This window comes from Drosophila takahashii, chromosome 2R, assembly GCF_030179915.1.
Source record: "Drosophila takahashii strain IR98-3 E-12201 chromosome 2R, DtakHiC1v2, whole genome shotgun sequence".
Lineage (NCBI taxonomy): Eukaryota > Metazoa > Arthropoda > Insecta > Diptera > Drosophilidae > Drosophila > Drosophila takahashii.
The window spans coordinates 30,159,619-30,174,575 of NC_091679.1; the positions used below are offsets into that span (position 1 = coordinate 30,159,619).

The following is a 14,957-nucleotide window of genomic DNA, read 5'->3' on the forward strand; positions in this document are numbered from 1 at the left end:
GCACATCTACGTCCCTGAGAAGCAGTTATTCCCGCGTAGCATATCCTTGCGGTTACTATTGGCGAAATTAAAAAAAATTAAAATAGGAAATGGTCTCCGACAACTTAAAGTGATCTTCCGCTAAGCTCCAACCTTCCAACTTTTCATAATCACGTTTTTGGTATACCTAATTACGGAAAAAAACGTCAAAGTAGTCATAAGCAACTCATCAACCCTTTTTTGAAGATAAAATGACTTTTTTCTTATTTGAACCCATTACAGTTATAGCAAAAAAAACAACCAGAAACACTTATATTTTTTACCAAAAACCCAGATCCCGATTTTCACCCATGGAAAATTTTATTTTTTGGCGAAACAATGAAAAAATTAATGCAACAAACAAATTACGTCTTTGGAGTCTATGGCCATCAGTTGCTTAAATAATAGGAAACAAGTAAATTATTTCAGAAATGATAAAATATGAACTTTCAGTAATAACGTACCTGTGTTTCAAACCTGGTGGTGAACTCTGATAGCTATATACCGCTAACGCCAAGGCCAAGAACCATTTGGCAACGCTGCGTTCGCAGGGTTACCAGGTGGCTAAAACTCGCTAAAAGATGGCGACGCGCACTTAATTTTTGTTTTTTCCCACATAATAAAGTGTATTAAGACCAAAATAAAAGCAGCGGCAGAGAAACAATCAGAGGCTGTTGATAAGTGAATAAAGCGCCGACCCACCGAAACTCTTAGCCAGGGCCGAAAACGAGGCGCGAGTGGAGTGAAACCAAGACAAACATTGAAATGTCGCTGGCCCCGCAGAGAGCAACAAGTGTGTGAAAATCGAATTGTGGCCGTTTAAAATGTTTGGAGGAGCAGTCAGTGCGCCTGGCTGCTGCTAGAGCGTTCTGATCCGCACCAGAAAGTCGGAGTTTAACAAAGGAGCCCCGGAGAGACGCCCCCAGAAGCCAGGCCACAGCGTCTGCACACGTAACCTTGTGTGCGCGTAGCACGGAAGCTGTTTGTTCGGATTCGGTATAGGTACATATATAGGTATGTGGCTGTGACTCGCTGCCGCTTAGATTCGCTGCTCATCCGGACATTTCGCTTGCAGTTGACCATTCCCAGTACGTCGGGCACGTCACCGAGAAGGATGGACACCAGCAGCACCACTAAATCCGCAGCGGGAACTGGAGAGGGCGACGTTTGTCCCTGCTCCACGGTAGCCACCTCCAATGAGCAGCCGCAGACGAAGCGCCAGAAGATCGAGAAGCAGCAGCAGCAGGCCAAAGCAATGCCGCCCCAGCCGCCGGACATTCTGGATTTGGACGCCAACAGCAACAGCCATTTGTGCTCCTCGCTCTCGTCCTCCTCCTCGCACTCGCACTCCCTGTCCACGCCCAGCAGCGCCAACAACTCGCCCACCACCACGCCCTGCAGCTCCCGGGCCGCCTCCTACGCCCAGTTGCTGCACAACATCTTGCCACAAAACGGAAGCAGCACAGAGCCGCACGGCCAAACGGATGCCGCCCAGGACGAGGTGGACCGGGCGGCCAAATTGCCCGATCTGCTGTCCCTCAGCACGAGCAACTGCATCCCAGCGGCAGCAACCATCGACGACATGCTGGAGTTCGAGCAGTCCCTCACCCGCCAGTGCCTGTGCGGCGTCTCGGAGCGAACGCTGCGCAAGCCCTTCCAGTCGCACTACTCACAGGACACCAATGGCCAGAAGCGGATAGCCTACCTGCGCGAGTGGCCCACCAACAAGCTGCTGCAGTTCCTGTCCAACCTGCAGCTGCTCTTCGACATCTACCTGAAGCAGAACGCCAAGGGCTTCATCTGCACGCGGATAATGGACGTCTGCGACGCGCTGATTCGCAACGATCACAAGCTCATCGACGAGATCATCGTGCTGGCCGGCTACGACAACTCGTATGTGCAATTCCTGGCGGGACGTGTGCTAGCCGCATTCCTGGTGATTGCCAAGCAGGAGCTGAACGACGAGTGGCTGCAGAAGATCGTCGACCAGCTGTTTAACTTCGAGCAGCTCGACCAGGCGGCCGTCCAGAAGATCCACTTCAGCCTGGACATCATAAAGCGGATTGTCGAGTGGAAGGATGTGGAAATTCATCCGCTGGACGATGACTGGATGGCGGCGGCGAATAGCTCAGCCTCCTCGGTGGTGCCCCTCGCCACGGAGGCCTCGGTGAGCTACATGCACTTTCCCGTGCAGGAGCAGCCGCTGGCCACCAACTATTTTGCGCTGCAGTTTCGTGAGGATGCGGAGGCGGATCGGGAAACGTCGCCCGACAGCCGCGAACGCCACAGGCGGCACTTTAACGAGGCGATGAGCGTCGAGCAGTCCAGCGGCTGCCATGTGGTCACGCTCACCGACTCGGAGAGCTTCGATACGACGCATTTGAAGTGCATCACCATCCAGAAGCTGGAGCACAAGTGGCCCACGCTGGTGAAGAACATGTCCGAGCTGATGGCGCCAACGCACCAGGATGCGGCCGAGCACTGTGTGCTCAACTTCCTGCAGCTGTGGGAGAACATCATCTCGGTGAAGGCCAATCTGTCGATCGACGAGACGCGTCCCTACTACGCCCAGCTGGACAAGTTCGAGCTGCTGCTCAGCCACAGTCTGTCCTGCACGGTGTACAAGCAGATGCTGTGCCTGTTCAACGAGGCGCTGTGCTATGGCTCCACGCTGGCGCTGCAGGACATGCTGCCCGAGGAGACGTGCAAGCTGGCGCACCAGATTGTCTGTCACGTGCGGGGCTTCCGCATTTTGGAGTCGCTGCCCCGCCGCCAGCCGGACAACATGGTCAGCCTGATTGGCTACAATGGCCGGCCACTGGTCTATGCCAGCGGAACTATAAGTTTGGCACCTGCGGCGATAGCAGGGAATGCCGAGCAGGAAGGAGGAGAAAGCGGAGATCTAATTGAAATGGACAAAACGCTGCTGCAAAAGATGGTTCTCCTAGTGCTAAAGTCAATAGCGGTGACGGTGAAGGAGATTCGCAGCGATTCCTCCGACTCTTCGATCGATTCCAGCGACTACGATGCCTTCCAGGACATGATGCTCATCGAGCGCTCGATCCGCGATGTGCTGAGCAAGCTGGAGACGTTCATCAAGCAGACGCTGGAGTTCCATCCGGAGTGCCACTTTAGCAAGATCCTGATCCACCTGTTCGACGACCAGGACGACCATCTGATAGAGGCCATGGTCTGCACGCTGGACGTAACGTCGGGCATCTCGTTCCGCAATAATGCCTTTCCCGAGCTGGTGGCCATGCTGAATCCGGTGTACACCTTCCTGGAGTTCCTCAAGATGACCTCGAACAGCTCCGACCTGCTGCTGGATTTGCTGGTGAGCAACGAGACCTGCTTCCTGCTCTACCTGCTGCGCCTGCTCAAGTACATACGCATGAACTGGACGATGTTTGTGCACAGTTGTCACACCTTTGGCATGGGCAGCGCCATGCTGGACGAGGCGATGGGTGTGCTGATCCGGCTGCGCCTGCAGATATCCCGCCTGGTGTCGCGCCAGCTGTATCCCTACGACATATCGCCGGTGCTGCGCCTGCTGGAGAGCTGCGAGAGCCTCTACGAGGGCAACGAACTGAGCTGAGTGCAAGCTTCCAACCCACATGCAATTAAAATACGTAATTTATTTTAATATTTAATGGAATAGGAGAAACTAGCGCAAAATTCAATGATGGAGGAGGAGCCTTGTAGGATATACGTGTATTAGCTCGACCATATCTCCACACCCCGATCCAGTAAAGCGTTTACGATAGTTAAGTTCCGGCACCCTTTCATCCGCTTCGCAGGTCTTTTAGGTCTTTTAACCCACATAGATACATAACTGTATGTAATTGTCATTGTAATGAGCATCACAAGTTCGTAGTTAGTTCGTAGTTAATGGTAATATCATAGGTACTGAATTCCAAACTAAACACTACGCTAGACACTAAGATTTTTTTAATCTTGCCCTAAGTAGAATAATGTACAATAGGATGGCAAACGTTGGCTCACTCTCCGCGAAAAGTGGGCGTAAATTCGGTGTCTTCGAGAAGAATGCTCTTTGTACGTTTTTTAAAACACTTGAATAATACAACTTAATTAACTGATTAAAAGAAACGCATTAAGAACTACAGAGTGTGCTATTTAAAATGATTGTGTTCAAATTCGGTAGTCTCTTTGGTATAGTGTTGGGTTGCTCATGAGTGAATGAAAAAAAAGAGTTTCTCATTAAGCTAAGTGAATGAACATGTTCCTTCTTTATTGTTCACTTTGGTTCATTTCATTTCCTTTGTTCATTTTTGCTCACATGCTCCTTTTTGTTCACTTGTTCATTTTTGCTCTCTTAGTTGCTCTTTTTTGTTCACTTGTTCAGTTTGGCTCTCTTATTTGATCTTTTTGTTCACTTACTCAGTTGCTCTCTTGCTGTTTCTGGCTCAAAAAGTATTTTTTTTTATTATTAGAATGCATTTTGCATTCGGTTTTACAGTCAATCAGCTGATTTCTCACAGGAAATGATACATTTAAGGACAGAACAAGTGAGCAAGTGAACAAGTAAGTGAACAAGTGAGCAAACTGAGTGAGTTCACTTATTGGGAAAAAAAGAACAAGTGAACATTGTTCACCCAAATGAGCAGTTTTTACCCAACACTACTTTGGTAGTCTCTTTGCTTGGACATTAATGGCGATTGATCATGCGCACGCGACGTTTTGGGTCAACAGCTCCACTTGGCAGGGCACCGGGATCCGGACTCTGAGGTCCAGTGAGGCTTATCACCGAGCCGCGTCTGGCCAATTCGGGTGGATGTGCCCCCGACAGGTGAACCGTTTGGTAATCAATGCTGATCGGAACCGACGAGCGTCGATTCTGGCGGCCCCCTAGAGAAGAAAATAGTTGGTCTTATGGGACGTGGCACATTTAGTTTGACTTTACCCATGCGAGTGTCTTCGGAACCCGGCCAAAAGGGATGCTGGTTAGTTGGCCTGCTGGCCAAGGGGGATATGACCCTATGATGGTAGTTCTTAACCCTCGGAGCAGACTTTGTGAACCCTCCCTCCTCGTTCTGGGTGTACTTGTAGCGATCCACCGACACGGAACGCTCCTCGCCGAGCACATGCCTGCGCCGGAATATCGGGGACTCCTCAACTTGGTCATGCATATATGTATGGGGAAATGGAGATCAGTTTCAGAGAAAGTCCCATTGAAAGCAGAGGAAATGAAACACAATCTAATACGGCTACTTAAATTGATCACAGGAAAGCACATAGTAATTGATTTATTTTACGTACACATATAGGACAGTAATATTTTATATACAACCTTACATTCAGTACAGTTTCACGGAGAAGTGAAGGGGAGGTAAACAGTGGAGGTCGTTCAAAAACACAGATATTAAACGCAATATCGAACGCGAAAAAGTGCGGTTTGTAGGATAGAGATTTATAGATGTATAGAGTTAAAAAGGACAGACTATAGGTACACAATATACAAAGCATTTTCCGAAAAAGTCCGAAAATACATGGCTCCCATTCAAGAGTGGACAGTGCTTTACAGTACAGAAAACTGGCTAACTCATAGTAGTAGATACATATAGATTTTTATAAGATAACAATTCATTTTGATCCCTCGTTAACACGGTGTACAAGCACCTGGCCCAGCGAGTTAAAATTTTGGCAAAGATTTTGGTGAAATACCTTTTGAGGCCCGTCGATCTTGCTTGTGGATTTGAGCATAGGATTGCAGGGAGCAGCGCCGCAGGCGTTTGTCCCCTTTGTTCTGCTGTCGAATATGTTATATTAAGGGTTCAGTATAGAGGGGTATACTATATAGACTTACCGATTTGTAGTGCTGGTTGATGTCGGAGGCGGCCTTCAGCAGCAGATATATGAAGACCAAGGCGAATAGGTAGATGATGGGCTCCGCCGTATTGCTTTTCTTGGTCGCCTCCTTTTTCTTGTTGCCCTCTGGGGAGGTTGTTTGCAATCGGGGTTGCTTGCTGACCCCATTTCCAGTTTGATTTTTGGTTCGCTTGGTGGCCTTGCCCTGGGATCTTCTAGAAACTGGGTGAGCGGAAGGATTCCGATCCGATTTCCTGGCAAAAATATCCATTTTCTGGCAGGAAGTATCTGGGGACTCCTCCTCCAAGGCTTCCGGCTGGGATTCCTCAGCTTGATTTAGATCTAAAGCAGCCACGCCCGGCTTGAAATAGTACTTGTAGTTGCGCTGCACCCCAGCCACCATAAGATACACAGTGCAGAGGACGACGAGGATGCCTAGCGGAACCACATGATGGTTGTTCGTATCCTTCTCCCTGCTCGCGACACTCGATTTTCGGAACTTGATCTCATCCGAAGGATTAGCTTTATCCACAATTGGCGATTTCATTACTGTTTCTAAGACTGTGTGTATCTGTTGACTGCGAATCCTGTTTTATGATTGAGGGGGAAAATCGATAGGGTCACAGCTTCACATATTGGTAATGCACGGATGTATCCTCGTATCCTTTAAAGGTCAAACGAACACAGGCGAGGCGATGACAAAGTGTTCTTGTTTCTATGTATTTTATTGAACTTATTGCTCTACTTTTTCAACAGGAAAAACTGTCCCGGATGCAACACCATCCGCCACCACGAAACATGTATGGACATGTTTGTGTGTATGCCTAAACTGACCTATGACATTCAAGTGCTAATGTCCGTTAAGTTTGAATTCTTGAATTGCGAACCTTAAATTATATGAACTTAAATATTATAAAATTATGTACAAATAGTTAAAATGCTTCAGCATTCAAAGTAGCCATTGGACATTCCAGTGAGTTGCTCGAGTATATCTAAAATAAAATAATATTTCACATGGTAAACTTCGACATTTAGGACGTTTTTTCGTCCGTTTGGTAAATTTAAAGTAGAGTTAACCCCTTGAAATCGTATGGGAAATCATTGTTTTAACCCTACAATAAATTTAACAAACGGACGAGAAAACGGCCCTTAAAATGTTATATTTACCTGTGATCTCCAGATCTGTGGACTGATTGCTGATCGTGGTATACATTTTTCTGCTTTCGGCTATATTTTGGCGCTTGAACATAACAGTTCGTAAACTTTCTCCTAAAAATATCATTAGAATTAAATAAATAATTTGTATAAATTGGAGGCCACTTACTTCTTAAAACATTTCCATTAGGTTTTGCCTTTTCCGATTTAATGTCCAAGGTATTTGCGGTCAGCTTATTGTCCTTTGTTCTATTTACTCTAGTCCTACGCTCTGTGTCGTAGAGAATACTTCCCCCTCGGCGAGTAAACTGGGTTAAATCTGCATTATCGCCATTTGGATCGCTCGTCTCAACCACTAAGAGGGGTTCTAAGGGATTAGGGTGCTTCTCTTCCTGCTGGCCAACGCCCAGGCAGCCGTGCAGCTTGCGCAAGATCGTGCGCAGGATCTTGAAGCGCTTGAGGATTCGCTGCGGCTCCACCTGGGATGCGCACATCAAAATGGCCTTGCACTCGCGCAATATCCGAATGAACTGCGCGTAGTACTCCTCTCCCGCCTGGTTCTTCGTTTCGGTCAGCCCCTTTCGGTTGACCTCCAGTTGAAAGTGCTCAATTAAGATTAAGGAAACTTGGGCCAGGTCCTCCAATCGCTGCTTATCAAACAGCTTCTCGGTGGCACTAATGCCCGAGCTCAGTATCTCTAAGCAGCAACCCAGAAGGGCGCGACTGTCGATGATCTCCTGCAGGGCCGCCTTGAACTTGGCCACCTCCTCGGTGAAGTGCTGCTCCAGGATGTCCGAGTGCAGCTCGGAGCCATGGGCCTGCAGCGAAGGTATCAGACTGGTGTCCAGCGACTCAAAGGAGGCCAGACAGCTGCGCATCATGGTTTTCACTAATGAGAGAGATACTAGAGTTAAATGTGATCTGGTATACTATTAACTAGGCCATACTTTTCAAGCTCGGGGCAAAGGAAATGGCAAATATCCCAATCTGGGTGGCCCGATCGATGTTCACATCAAAGTCGGCTATGAATTCATCGGCTACGGCATCATCTTCCGTGCTTTTTCTCAGCAGGTTTCTTATTTTGTCCACCGAAAACTTGTCAAAGTCCAGAAAGCAGGTGAATACCAAGCGCAGTAGGGCGTCGTTGATAAAGTCCTCCAGTTGGTAGAGCGCCTGCTCCAAGGTCATGGCCCTCAGCTTGAGTACGGAGTGGTAGGAGGCACTGGGCACCTTGCACTCCACTTGAAAGGCGTTGCACTCGCGGATTACCTGGGGGAAAACCCGGTTATTGTAGGTTTTTTGATATATTTGATAGACTAACCTTCTGACACAAAGCACTGAGAGCTCTTTTGTCCTGCGACAAAGCCACATTGGCGAATCCCAGGGATTGACTCAGGATCAAATCTATGTTGGCACGCAATTGTTTGCTGAGAACAAGTACTTCCTGGTGGGATTGGGGAAAGCTTAAGGGATCCGAGTTCTCCTCATTGTAGGAAGTGAACAGAGCCAAAGTGTCCAGCGTGGCGTCCATCAGATGCAGAAAGGAGCGTTCCGGAGTAAGTGCATCCCCATTCGAGTCCTCGCTGTGGAGATGCAGCAGGCGTTTGAGGCACCACCGAATGCGATCCAGGAAGTAAACATTCTGATGACTGGCCTGGTTTAAATAGAGAGTTATTTACTATTCATTTTACTATTAAATTACCCACCGAATGTGAACTACCGCCCGACATCTTCATGGTGTTCTCCACCTGGCGAATGCAGGTGAGAATCTGGCTCAGACAGAGGCAAACCAACTCCGAGGATTCGTTCTGCTTTCGGGAGCACAAGGAGCTGTGAACCAAGGTGGAGTAGTCCAATAACAAGGCACACAAGTCCTGAAAATCAACAGGTGAGTATCCTTTTCGACGCAACATTATCCCCTTTCCACTCACATTCAACCAGTTTGCATCGCCTGCGTTAGTGCTGTTTAAAATCTGCAGACAGGCCTCTAGTTTCTTCCTTAAAACCTCCATATTTAGTGGTTAATAAGAGTTTAATTGTTCGCTGGAAAAAAGTAAACAACTTTTTTGAAAAGGTGGCTTGAGTTCCGTGTGAATGGCAAGAGGCCAGACAGGCGTTAGTACCAAACCGTTTGGTATTTTTAAAAGGGGAGTTGCCAGCCGACTTTCTCGCACGGACCTGCCAACTGGGTTTTAAAAAATCGCCTTTTTCGGTAGCAAAAACTTGTAGAAAATTGTAATTCGCTGGTGTTGTATATCCATGTGAAGCAGAGATAAGCTAGAAACTCTACTTTTCCCGTCGCCCACGCCACGTCGCAAAGTCGCGCACCGCCAGAACAAACGAAAAGCAGGCCCCAGAGACCGAAAGAATCGCGGAAAATGAGCTCCTCAAATGCGGGACAGCGCACGAAGCTGATCCAGGAGAAATGCCAAACGCTGCTCACCCAGATGCTCCGCGACGAGGACAACAAATACTGCGTGGACTGCGATGCCAAGGGTAGGTAGACTGGGATTCGCGGATCTCCGAGAGATACGCCTCTTGGTGACGCACCAATGTGCATATACACACAGCACACACATGCAGATGCACTGCAAGAAAAGCGTTTTGAATGGCACCCCTTTTTTCACTACCTTTTTCAGGTCCCCGCTGGGCCTCCTGGAATTTGGGCATGTTCCTGTGCATCCGCTGCGCCGGCATCCATCGCAACCTGGGCGTGCACATATCGCGCGTCAAGTCGGTGAACCTGGACACCTGGACGCCGGAGCAGGTGATCTCCCTGCAGCAAATGGGCAATTCCCGGGCACGCGCCGTCTACGAAGCGCAGCTGCCGGACGGATTCCGCCGGCCGCAGACGGACACTGCGCTGGAGAACTTCATCCGAGCCAAGTACGAGCACAAGAAGTACTTGGCCCGCGAATGGGTGCCGCCCTCGCCGCCCAAAGTCGACTGGGCCAAGGAGATTGACGAGGAGCTGGAGCGGCAGAAGCGCAAGAAGAAGTCTACCCAGGCGCAGGCCTCCTTGGGCCTCGTGGGAATCTCCAGTGGCGGTGAGAAGCGTTTGTCTGGAGCCACTGGATCGTCGTCGGCTTTGAAGAACGCCCCCCTGCCCGCACCGCTGCCCAAGCCGAAACCCAACCAGGTCGGCGGCTGCAGCCCCAAGACGACGCAGCGCGTCCAGCTGAACAGCAGCGGCGGCGGCGAAAGCGACCTCTTGGGCCTGTCCTCGCCCACCAAACCCCTGGCGGCGACCAGTGCCAGCCAAGACCTGCATAACGAGAGTTTCACCAGCTTTCTCAGCGCCGAACAGCCGGATAAGCCGAACAACGGCAGCAACGGTGACGTCGCCAATTTGATGGCCGCGAAGCCCAATTCGTTGGCCCAGGAGGAGCAGGACTTCTTCAACCAGGGATCTCTGGGAGCCGCCGCCGCCGGCAGCAGCGAGAAGGATCAGTCCGGCAAGATGTCCAAGGACAGCATCCTAGCTCTTTACGGCAATGCGCCAGCGGCCCACAATCCTCAGATGAACTTTGGCGGCTTCACTGGCATGGCCCCCGGTGGCTACATGCATCAGCAGCAGCAACAGCAGATACCCCACCAGTTTATGACGCCCCCGAATTCGGTGAGCATGTACAATTCCCCGGTGATGGCTGCCCCAAATGCGTTCAGCAACGCACCAATCAGCAGTGCCACCGCCATGAGCATGGGTGGCTCCCATGGCTTCGCTGGAGCCCAGTTTCCTAGCCAGGGAGTTGCGACGAATCTTATGCAGACCAACCAGAGCATTCTCAGCGGGATGCCGCTGTTTGGAGCGGTGCAACAGCAGCAGCAGCAGCAGCAGCAGCACCCACAGCTTGGCGGCCTGTCCATGAACCTAATGCAGCCCCTGCCCAGTGGAATGAACCTGGGCAGCCAGCCACAGGGATCGGGCGGATCCTCAGTCCCATCAAATCTGAACCAACAATTTGGAAACCTTAATATCGGTAATGTCTGGCAATAAATACAGCGTGTGTATTTATGTAGTTGTATTCCTTTAATTAATTTTAAGACACGAGTGTTCGTCGATGGCGCTTGTTTATATGCATTCGATTTGTACAACAACTTGCCAATTTAGTTAGTTGTCCTGAGAGCAAAACGGAGCAAAACTATACGTATTTATAGAAGAATTCAATGGCAAGCAAGCAGCCACTGTATTAAACGATGTTCATGTCCACCAAGAATCGCTCGTCTGCTCGTTCAAATCTATTCCAATTATACCATAAATACATACTACACGTGTAACACCCAACTAATTAAAATTGAACTACGAAACTTAATGCACTTCCCAATCAAATGTACATGTTATTTTGAAACATTAGCTAGGTATTTGATACGCATGCATAAACAAATCGTCCACGCCAGGGTGTGAGTGCAAAGAATGGAGTTCTGGCAATGTACTTTTTAAATGCTTGATATCCCTAAGAACGTACACACGCCTGTTTGTCAATGAGAGTCTTAAATATCATGGCTGGGTAGTCGACGGATTTAATGTATTCGATTTTTAAGTTGCTATGTCTAAGGAATAAATCAAACCACTTCGAACTGTGTAATAATAAAATATTCAGACCATTGTAAGTGTGCCGATTATTTCATTTTTTAAATAGTTAAGTTTGGGTTGAGGAATCTTTTCATTTATAATCCTTTGTTTAACTTAAAAACTAATTTCCTAGTTTAATTTTTAATGTGGGATATATTATTGGTCAAAAATTTGTACCTTCTATAAACCTTTCTAGGTCTATTTATATTGTATAAACTACTTTTCCTTGGGTTATCTAAAGATATTCACTTATCAAAAGATGAAAAGTCTGACAACAGTTTGAATTTGTCTAATTTTCCCCGCCCATTTTGCCGTTCGCAGGCAAGGGTTAGCTTTGCCATTCACCACGAAACGCCGGCACACCCCGCCGCCTGCAATACACGTCAACTTGGAAAGAAAATAAAGCAAAGGCCAAATAAAAATATTCACCCACAGAGAAGGGACAGAAAAATGGGTAACAAAGCGGAGGAGACGGGGCAGAAGCTCCAGGAGAAGACCACCAAGGAGGCGTACTTCGCCAGCCTCGCCGAGTGGGCCAAACAGGCGACGATGGCCCAGAACGCAATGATTATGTTTCCCTACTACCTGATGGCCAATTACCCAATGTTCCAGAGACAGATGTCCTCCGCTGGCCTTCCATCGGTCGCCTTTCAGCCCGGACAGTCCCAGCCGGCGGCTCCTCTGCCACCACCACCAGTTCAGGGAGCAGGAGCGGCTGCTCCACCAGCGGGAACACCTGCAGCTGCACCACCTCCGCCGGCGGCGCAAAACTTCAGTCGCCTGCGAATCCTGGACGAGGCGGCGCAGCTGGAGACCATTCAGCGACTGGGCGGCTACGAGTACGTGGTGGCTCCCTTCTGGAAGCGGGCGGTGGCCGAGACCATCGACGTGTTCATCCTATTCATAATGAAAATCATCATCACCTTCGGGGTGGTCAACCTGTTCGACATGGACTTCGATAAGGACGTCATACGGCGCACTCTGGACGAGGATGATCTCTTCGTGAACTTCTTCGACATCTCGTTCGACTTTATAACCATGTCCACCGACCTGCTGCTCATCGAACTGCTCACAAAGCTTACAGTTTGCTGCTACGAAGCGCTGTGGACGTTTCTCTACAACGGAGCCACTCCAGGAAAGTCTCTCATGAAGATCCGCATCCACTATGTGGAGGCGGTGATGCCGCTGCAGGCACCCGCTCTTCCGCAGTTCGTTCTTCAGCCGCAGAGGGAGCCGATGAGGGCACTGCTCTATCCCGCCCAGACGCCCACACTGATGCGCTCTTTCTCCCGCGCTTTGGCCAAGAACCTGGTGATGACCCTGCTCTTTCCCATCTGCGTCGTGATGATATTCTTCAAGAACAACCGCACCGCCTACGACATCATGACCAAGACGATAGTGGTGGAGACCGATTCCAATGCCGTATTCCGCACGCAAGTGCCACCGCCGCCGCGAAACCGCTGAGCACGGAATTCGAACCAGCCAAAGTGCATAGGAATTCTAGACTCTTTCCTATGCATACATATATAAATAGACGTTATAGTTAGCTAAATTTAATGTCGTGATGTACTGCTGTTCTGTGAAATAAAATTAAATCTCATAAACGATTGATATAGATTGCCAGGAATTGCAAATAAGAGTTAAAGTATTACACAAGTTGACAAATAACTCAGAAAACCTTAAAAACTCTTAGTTTTTGAGTAACAGGGAGTATATTAATGAAAATCATGCCAAACTCAGATACACTTTGTACTTTAAGATTAGAGCCCTGCATAAATGGATTCAATGAATTATTTTGATTTTTGTGTTTTATATGAATGAATTAATAAGAATTTTGAGTTTAATAGAATTGAATGAATTTGAATTTTGAGTTTAATAGAATAGAATGAAACGACCATTTCTTTTGAAGAAGAAAGGGCCAAAATTTTGTGATTAAATCTGACATTGATTTGTTATAAATTTTCCACTTTTTGTTCTCAAAAGAAGGCACAAAAAAAATCTGGCAAATTCAAAAAATTCATTCAATTCGAAATGAATAAGAAAATCAATAAATTTATTTCACATAGAATTAAATTAATCAAATCAGAAATTTCATGGCATACTATTATAAAACAAAAATTTAACAATTCACGCAGGGCTCTATTTAAGATCTGAAAAGTTTACTACACAAAATTCTTAGGATTTATATTATTAATTTGGAAGAATTCTGTGGTGAAAGGACCCATGTTTAAAGCGAATCTTTTACAGGAGGTGATGTCTCATTTATTCATTCACTTTAAAGCTTTTCTCTCTCGTTTATTGGCTTACTTAACATTGACGTTTTTCAGGGTTTGGGCCACCACGTTGCCCTTGCCGGGCACATGGAGGGCGGCGCCCTTGTAGCAGGCCACCAGGTCGGCGTTGGTCATCAGATCGGGGGCACAAGCCTCGAAGATCTTCTTCTTGGGATTAAGCTGGGCGTCCGGCTGGCGCGGATAGCCCTCACAGTGGACCAGATCGCCGGGAACGGCGCCGGCGGGCGGGCTAAGCACCTCCACTTTCTCGGGCGTCGAGGCGCACATGACCATGGCCTCCGAGGTGACGCCGCGCATCTTGGCCGGCTTCAGGTTGCACATGACCACCACCAGGCGGTTCTGCATCTCCTCCAGCGGCACGAACTTCACCAGGCCGGAGACCACGGTGCGCGGCGCCGCCTCGCCGCAGTCGATCTTCTCCAGATACAGGCTGTCGGCGTCGGGATGGCGACCCACCTCCACAATCCTGCCCACGCGCAGATCCAGACGGCCCACGTCCACGGGAGCTTCTGGAGCAGCGGCGGCTGGTTTTTCGGCGGCCGGTTTCTTCTCCTTGACCTTCTTCTCCTTGGGCTCCTTGGCCGCCGCCTTGGGAGCCTCAGCAGCAGCGGGAGCGGTTGGGACTACCGGAGCCGCACTGGTGCAGAATCCTCGGGATCCCGGCACCGGTATCTGTTTCTTGCCATTCCGCAGTTCCAGCTGCACCAGTTGGGCCAGAGCGGCCTCCACCTCCTTGGCCAGGGCGGCGTTCTCCTTGATCAGCTCCTGCTTTTGGCGAGCCACAAGTTGCTGCTGGAGGCCGGAAATCTGGTGGGCAGGAGGTTATCACTGAGATCACTGACACTGCCGGCCTGGAATACTTGCCTCCGCTTCAATGGAGTTGATCAGCGCCTCGGCGCGCTCATTGTTGCTCGCAATCTGCTGCAGATCGGCCATGGTTCTTCGGTTTTTCGCGAATTTCTTGAAATTTAGGCCGTAATTTTTACATGCGGATCCCACAGTCGTGGCAGTTCTACGCAGCATTGCCGTGCTTCTTCTTACTGCCCACAGTCGCGTCCGGCAGTATTGGATAGGTTGCTTGAAAAGGTATT

The 14,957-nt window shown here is 49.0% G+C and overlaps 7 protein-coding genes across 8 annotated transcripts; 3 read left to right on the forward strand and 4 right to left on the reverse strand.

Annotated features, from left to right (window-relative positions):
• Positions 1-555: 555 nt before the first annotated feature.
• On the forward strand, positions 556-4,141 carry lin (protein lines homolog). The gene is made up of 2 exons (XM_017146327.3): positions 556-1,032; positions 1,094-4,141. The coding sequence occupies exon 2, from the start codon at positions 1,133-1,135 to the stop codon at positions 3,611-3,613; it is 2,481 nt and encodes an 826-aa protein (XP_017001816.3). The 5' UTR covers positions 556-1,032; positions 1,094-1,132; the 3' UTR covers positions 3,614-4,141.
• Positions 4,142-4,673: 532 nt separating this feature from the next.
• LOC108060578 (uncharacterized) lies at positions 4,674-5,165 on the reverse strand. The gene is made up of 2 exons (XM_017146332.3): positions 4,940-5,165; positions 4,674-4,884 (listed from the first exon to the last, which is right to left on the reverse strand). Exons 1-2 carry the CDS (start codon positions 5,163-5,165, stop codon positions 4,685-4,687), a joined length of 426 nt encoding a protein of 141 aa, XP_017001821.3. The 3' UTR covers positions 4,674-4,684.
• Positions 5,166-5,254: 89 nt separating this feature from the next.
• Positions 5,255-6,393, reverse strand: LOC138912254 (uncharacterized). 2 transcript variants are annotated; one of them, XM_070212257.1, is made up of 2 exons: positions 5,843-6,393; positions 5,255-5,782 (listed from the first exon to the last, which is right to left on the reverse strand). In XM_070212257.1, the coding sequence occupies exons 1-2, from the start codon at positions 6,389-6,391 to the stop codon at positions 5,669-5,671; spliced, it is 663 nt and encodes a 220-aa protein (XP_070068358.1). In that variant the 5' UTR covers positions 6,392-6,393; the 3' UTR covers positions 5,255-5,668. The 2 variants fall into 2 exon arrangements, with proteins under 2 accessions (XP_070068358.1, XP_070068357.1); XM_070212256.1 differs by having other exon boundaries at positions 5,258-5,785.
• Positions 6,394-6,702: 309 nt separating this feature from the next.
• On the reverse strand, positions 6,703-9,147 carry Spt (Spitting Image). Its single transcript, XM_017146328.3, has 7 exons — positions 8,931-9,147; positions 8,706-8,873; positions 8,321-8,653; positions 7,947-8,268; positions 7,169-7,888; positions 7,012-7,113; positions 6,703-6,836 (listed from the first exon to the last, which is right to left on the reverse strand). Exons 1-7 carry the CDS (start codon positions 9,009-9,011, stop codon positions 6,787-6,789), a joined length of 1,776 nt encoding a protein of 591 aa, XP_017001817.2. The 5' UTR covers positions 9,012-9,147; the 3' UTR covers positions 6,703-6,786.
• A 14-nt stretch (positions 9,148-9,161) lies between these two features.
• LOC108060577 (stromal membrane-associated protein 2) lies at positions 9,162-11,610 on the forward strand. Its single transcript, XM_017146329.3, has 2 exons — positions 9,162-9,495; positions 9,639-11,610. Exons 1-2 carry the CDS (start codon positions 9,378-9,380, stop codon positions 10,994-10,996), a joined length of 1,476 nt encoding a protein of 491 aa, XP_017001818.3. The 5' UTR covers positions 9,162-9,377; the 3' UTR covers positions 10,997-11,610.
• A 314-nt stretch (positions 11,611-11,924) lies between these two features.
• Positions 11,925-13,179, forward strand: LOC108060539 (protein FAM8A1). The gene has a single exon (XM_017146255.3). The coding sequence runs from the start codon at positions 12,023-12,025 to the stop codon at positions 13,034-13,036; it is 1,014 nt and encodes a 337-aa protein (XP_017001744.2). The 5' UTR covers positions 11,925-12,022; the 3' UTR covers positions 13,037-13,179.
• Positions 13,180-13,811: 632 nt separating this feature from the next.
• On the reverse strand, positions 13,812-14,919 carry AIMP1 (aaRS-interacting multifunctional protein 1). The gene is made up of 2 exons (XM_017146343.3): positions 14,731-14,919; positions 13,812-14,673 (listed from the first exon to the last, which is right to left on the reverse strand). The coding sequence occupies exons 1-2, from the start codon at positions 14,887-14,889 to the stop codon at positions 13,876-13,878; spliced, it is 957 nt and encodes a 318-aa protein (XP_017001832.3). The 5' UTR covers positions 14,890-14,919; the 3' UTR covers positions 13,812-13,875.
• Between the last annotated feature and the right edge of the window lie 38 nt (positions 14,920-14,957).

Bases quoted from the DNA above. Each gene is read 5' to 3' on its own strand.
- lin (XM_017146327.3), top strand. From the start codon at position 1,133: ATGGACACCAGCAGCACCACTAAATCCGCAGCGGGAACTGGAGAGGGC.
- LOC108060578 (XM_017146332.3), bottom strand. From the start codon at position 5,165: ATGCATGACCAAGTTGAGGAGTCCCCGATATTCCGGCGCAGGCATGTG. The intron at 4,885-4,939 runs GTAAAGTCAAAC...TTTCTTCTCTAG, and splicing joins TTCCGAAGACACTCGCATGG to GGGGCCGCCAGAATCGACGC.
- LOC138912254 (XM_070212256.1), bottom strand. From the start codon at position 6,391: ATGAAATCGCCAATTGTGGATAAAGCTAATCCTTCGGATGAGATCAAG. The intron at 5,786-5,842 runs GTAAGTCTATAT...CATATTCGACAG, and splicing joins TCAACCAGCACTACAAATCG to CAGAACAAAGGGGACAAACG.
- Spt (XM_017146328.3), bottom strand. From the start codon at position 9,011: ATGGAGGTTTTAAGGAAGAAACTAGAGGCCTGTCTGCAGATTTTAAAC. The intron at 7,114-7,168 runs GTAAGTGGCCTC...TGATATTTTTAG, and splicing joins TAATGGAAATGTTTTAAGAA to GAGAAAGTTTACGAACTGTT. The intron at 6,837-7,011 runs GTAAATATAACA...ATTTTATTTTAG, and splicing joins CACAGATCTGGAGATCACAG to ATATACTCGAGCAACTCACT.
- LOC108060577 (XM_017146329.3), top strand. From the start codon at position 9,378: ATGAGCTCCTCAAATGCGGGACAGCGCACGAAGCTGATCCAGGAGAAA. The intron at 9,496-9,638 runs GTAGGTAGACTG...TACCTTTTTCAG, and splicing joins CGTGGACTGCGATGCCAAGG to GTCCCCGCTGGGCCTCCTGG.
- LOC108060539 (XM_017146255.3), top strand. From the start codon at position 12,023: ATGGGTAACAAAGCGGAGGAGACGGGGCAGAAGCTCCAGGAGAAGACC.
- AIMP1 (XM_017146343.3), bottom strand. From the start codon at position 14,889: ATGCTGCGTAGAACTGCCACGACTGTGGGATCCGCATGTAAAAATTAC. The intron at 14,674-14,730 runs GCAAGTATTCCA...CCTGCCCACCAG, and splicing joins TCAACTCCATTGAAGCGGAG to ATTTCCGGCCTCCAGCAGCA.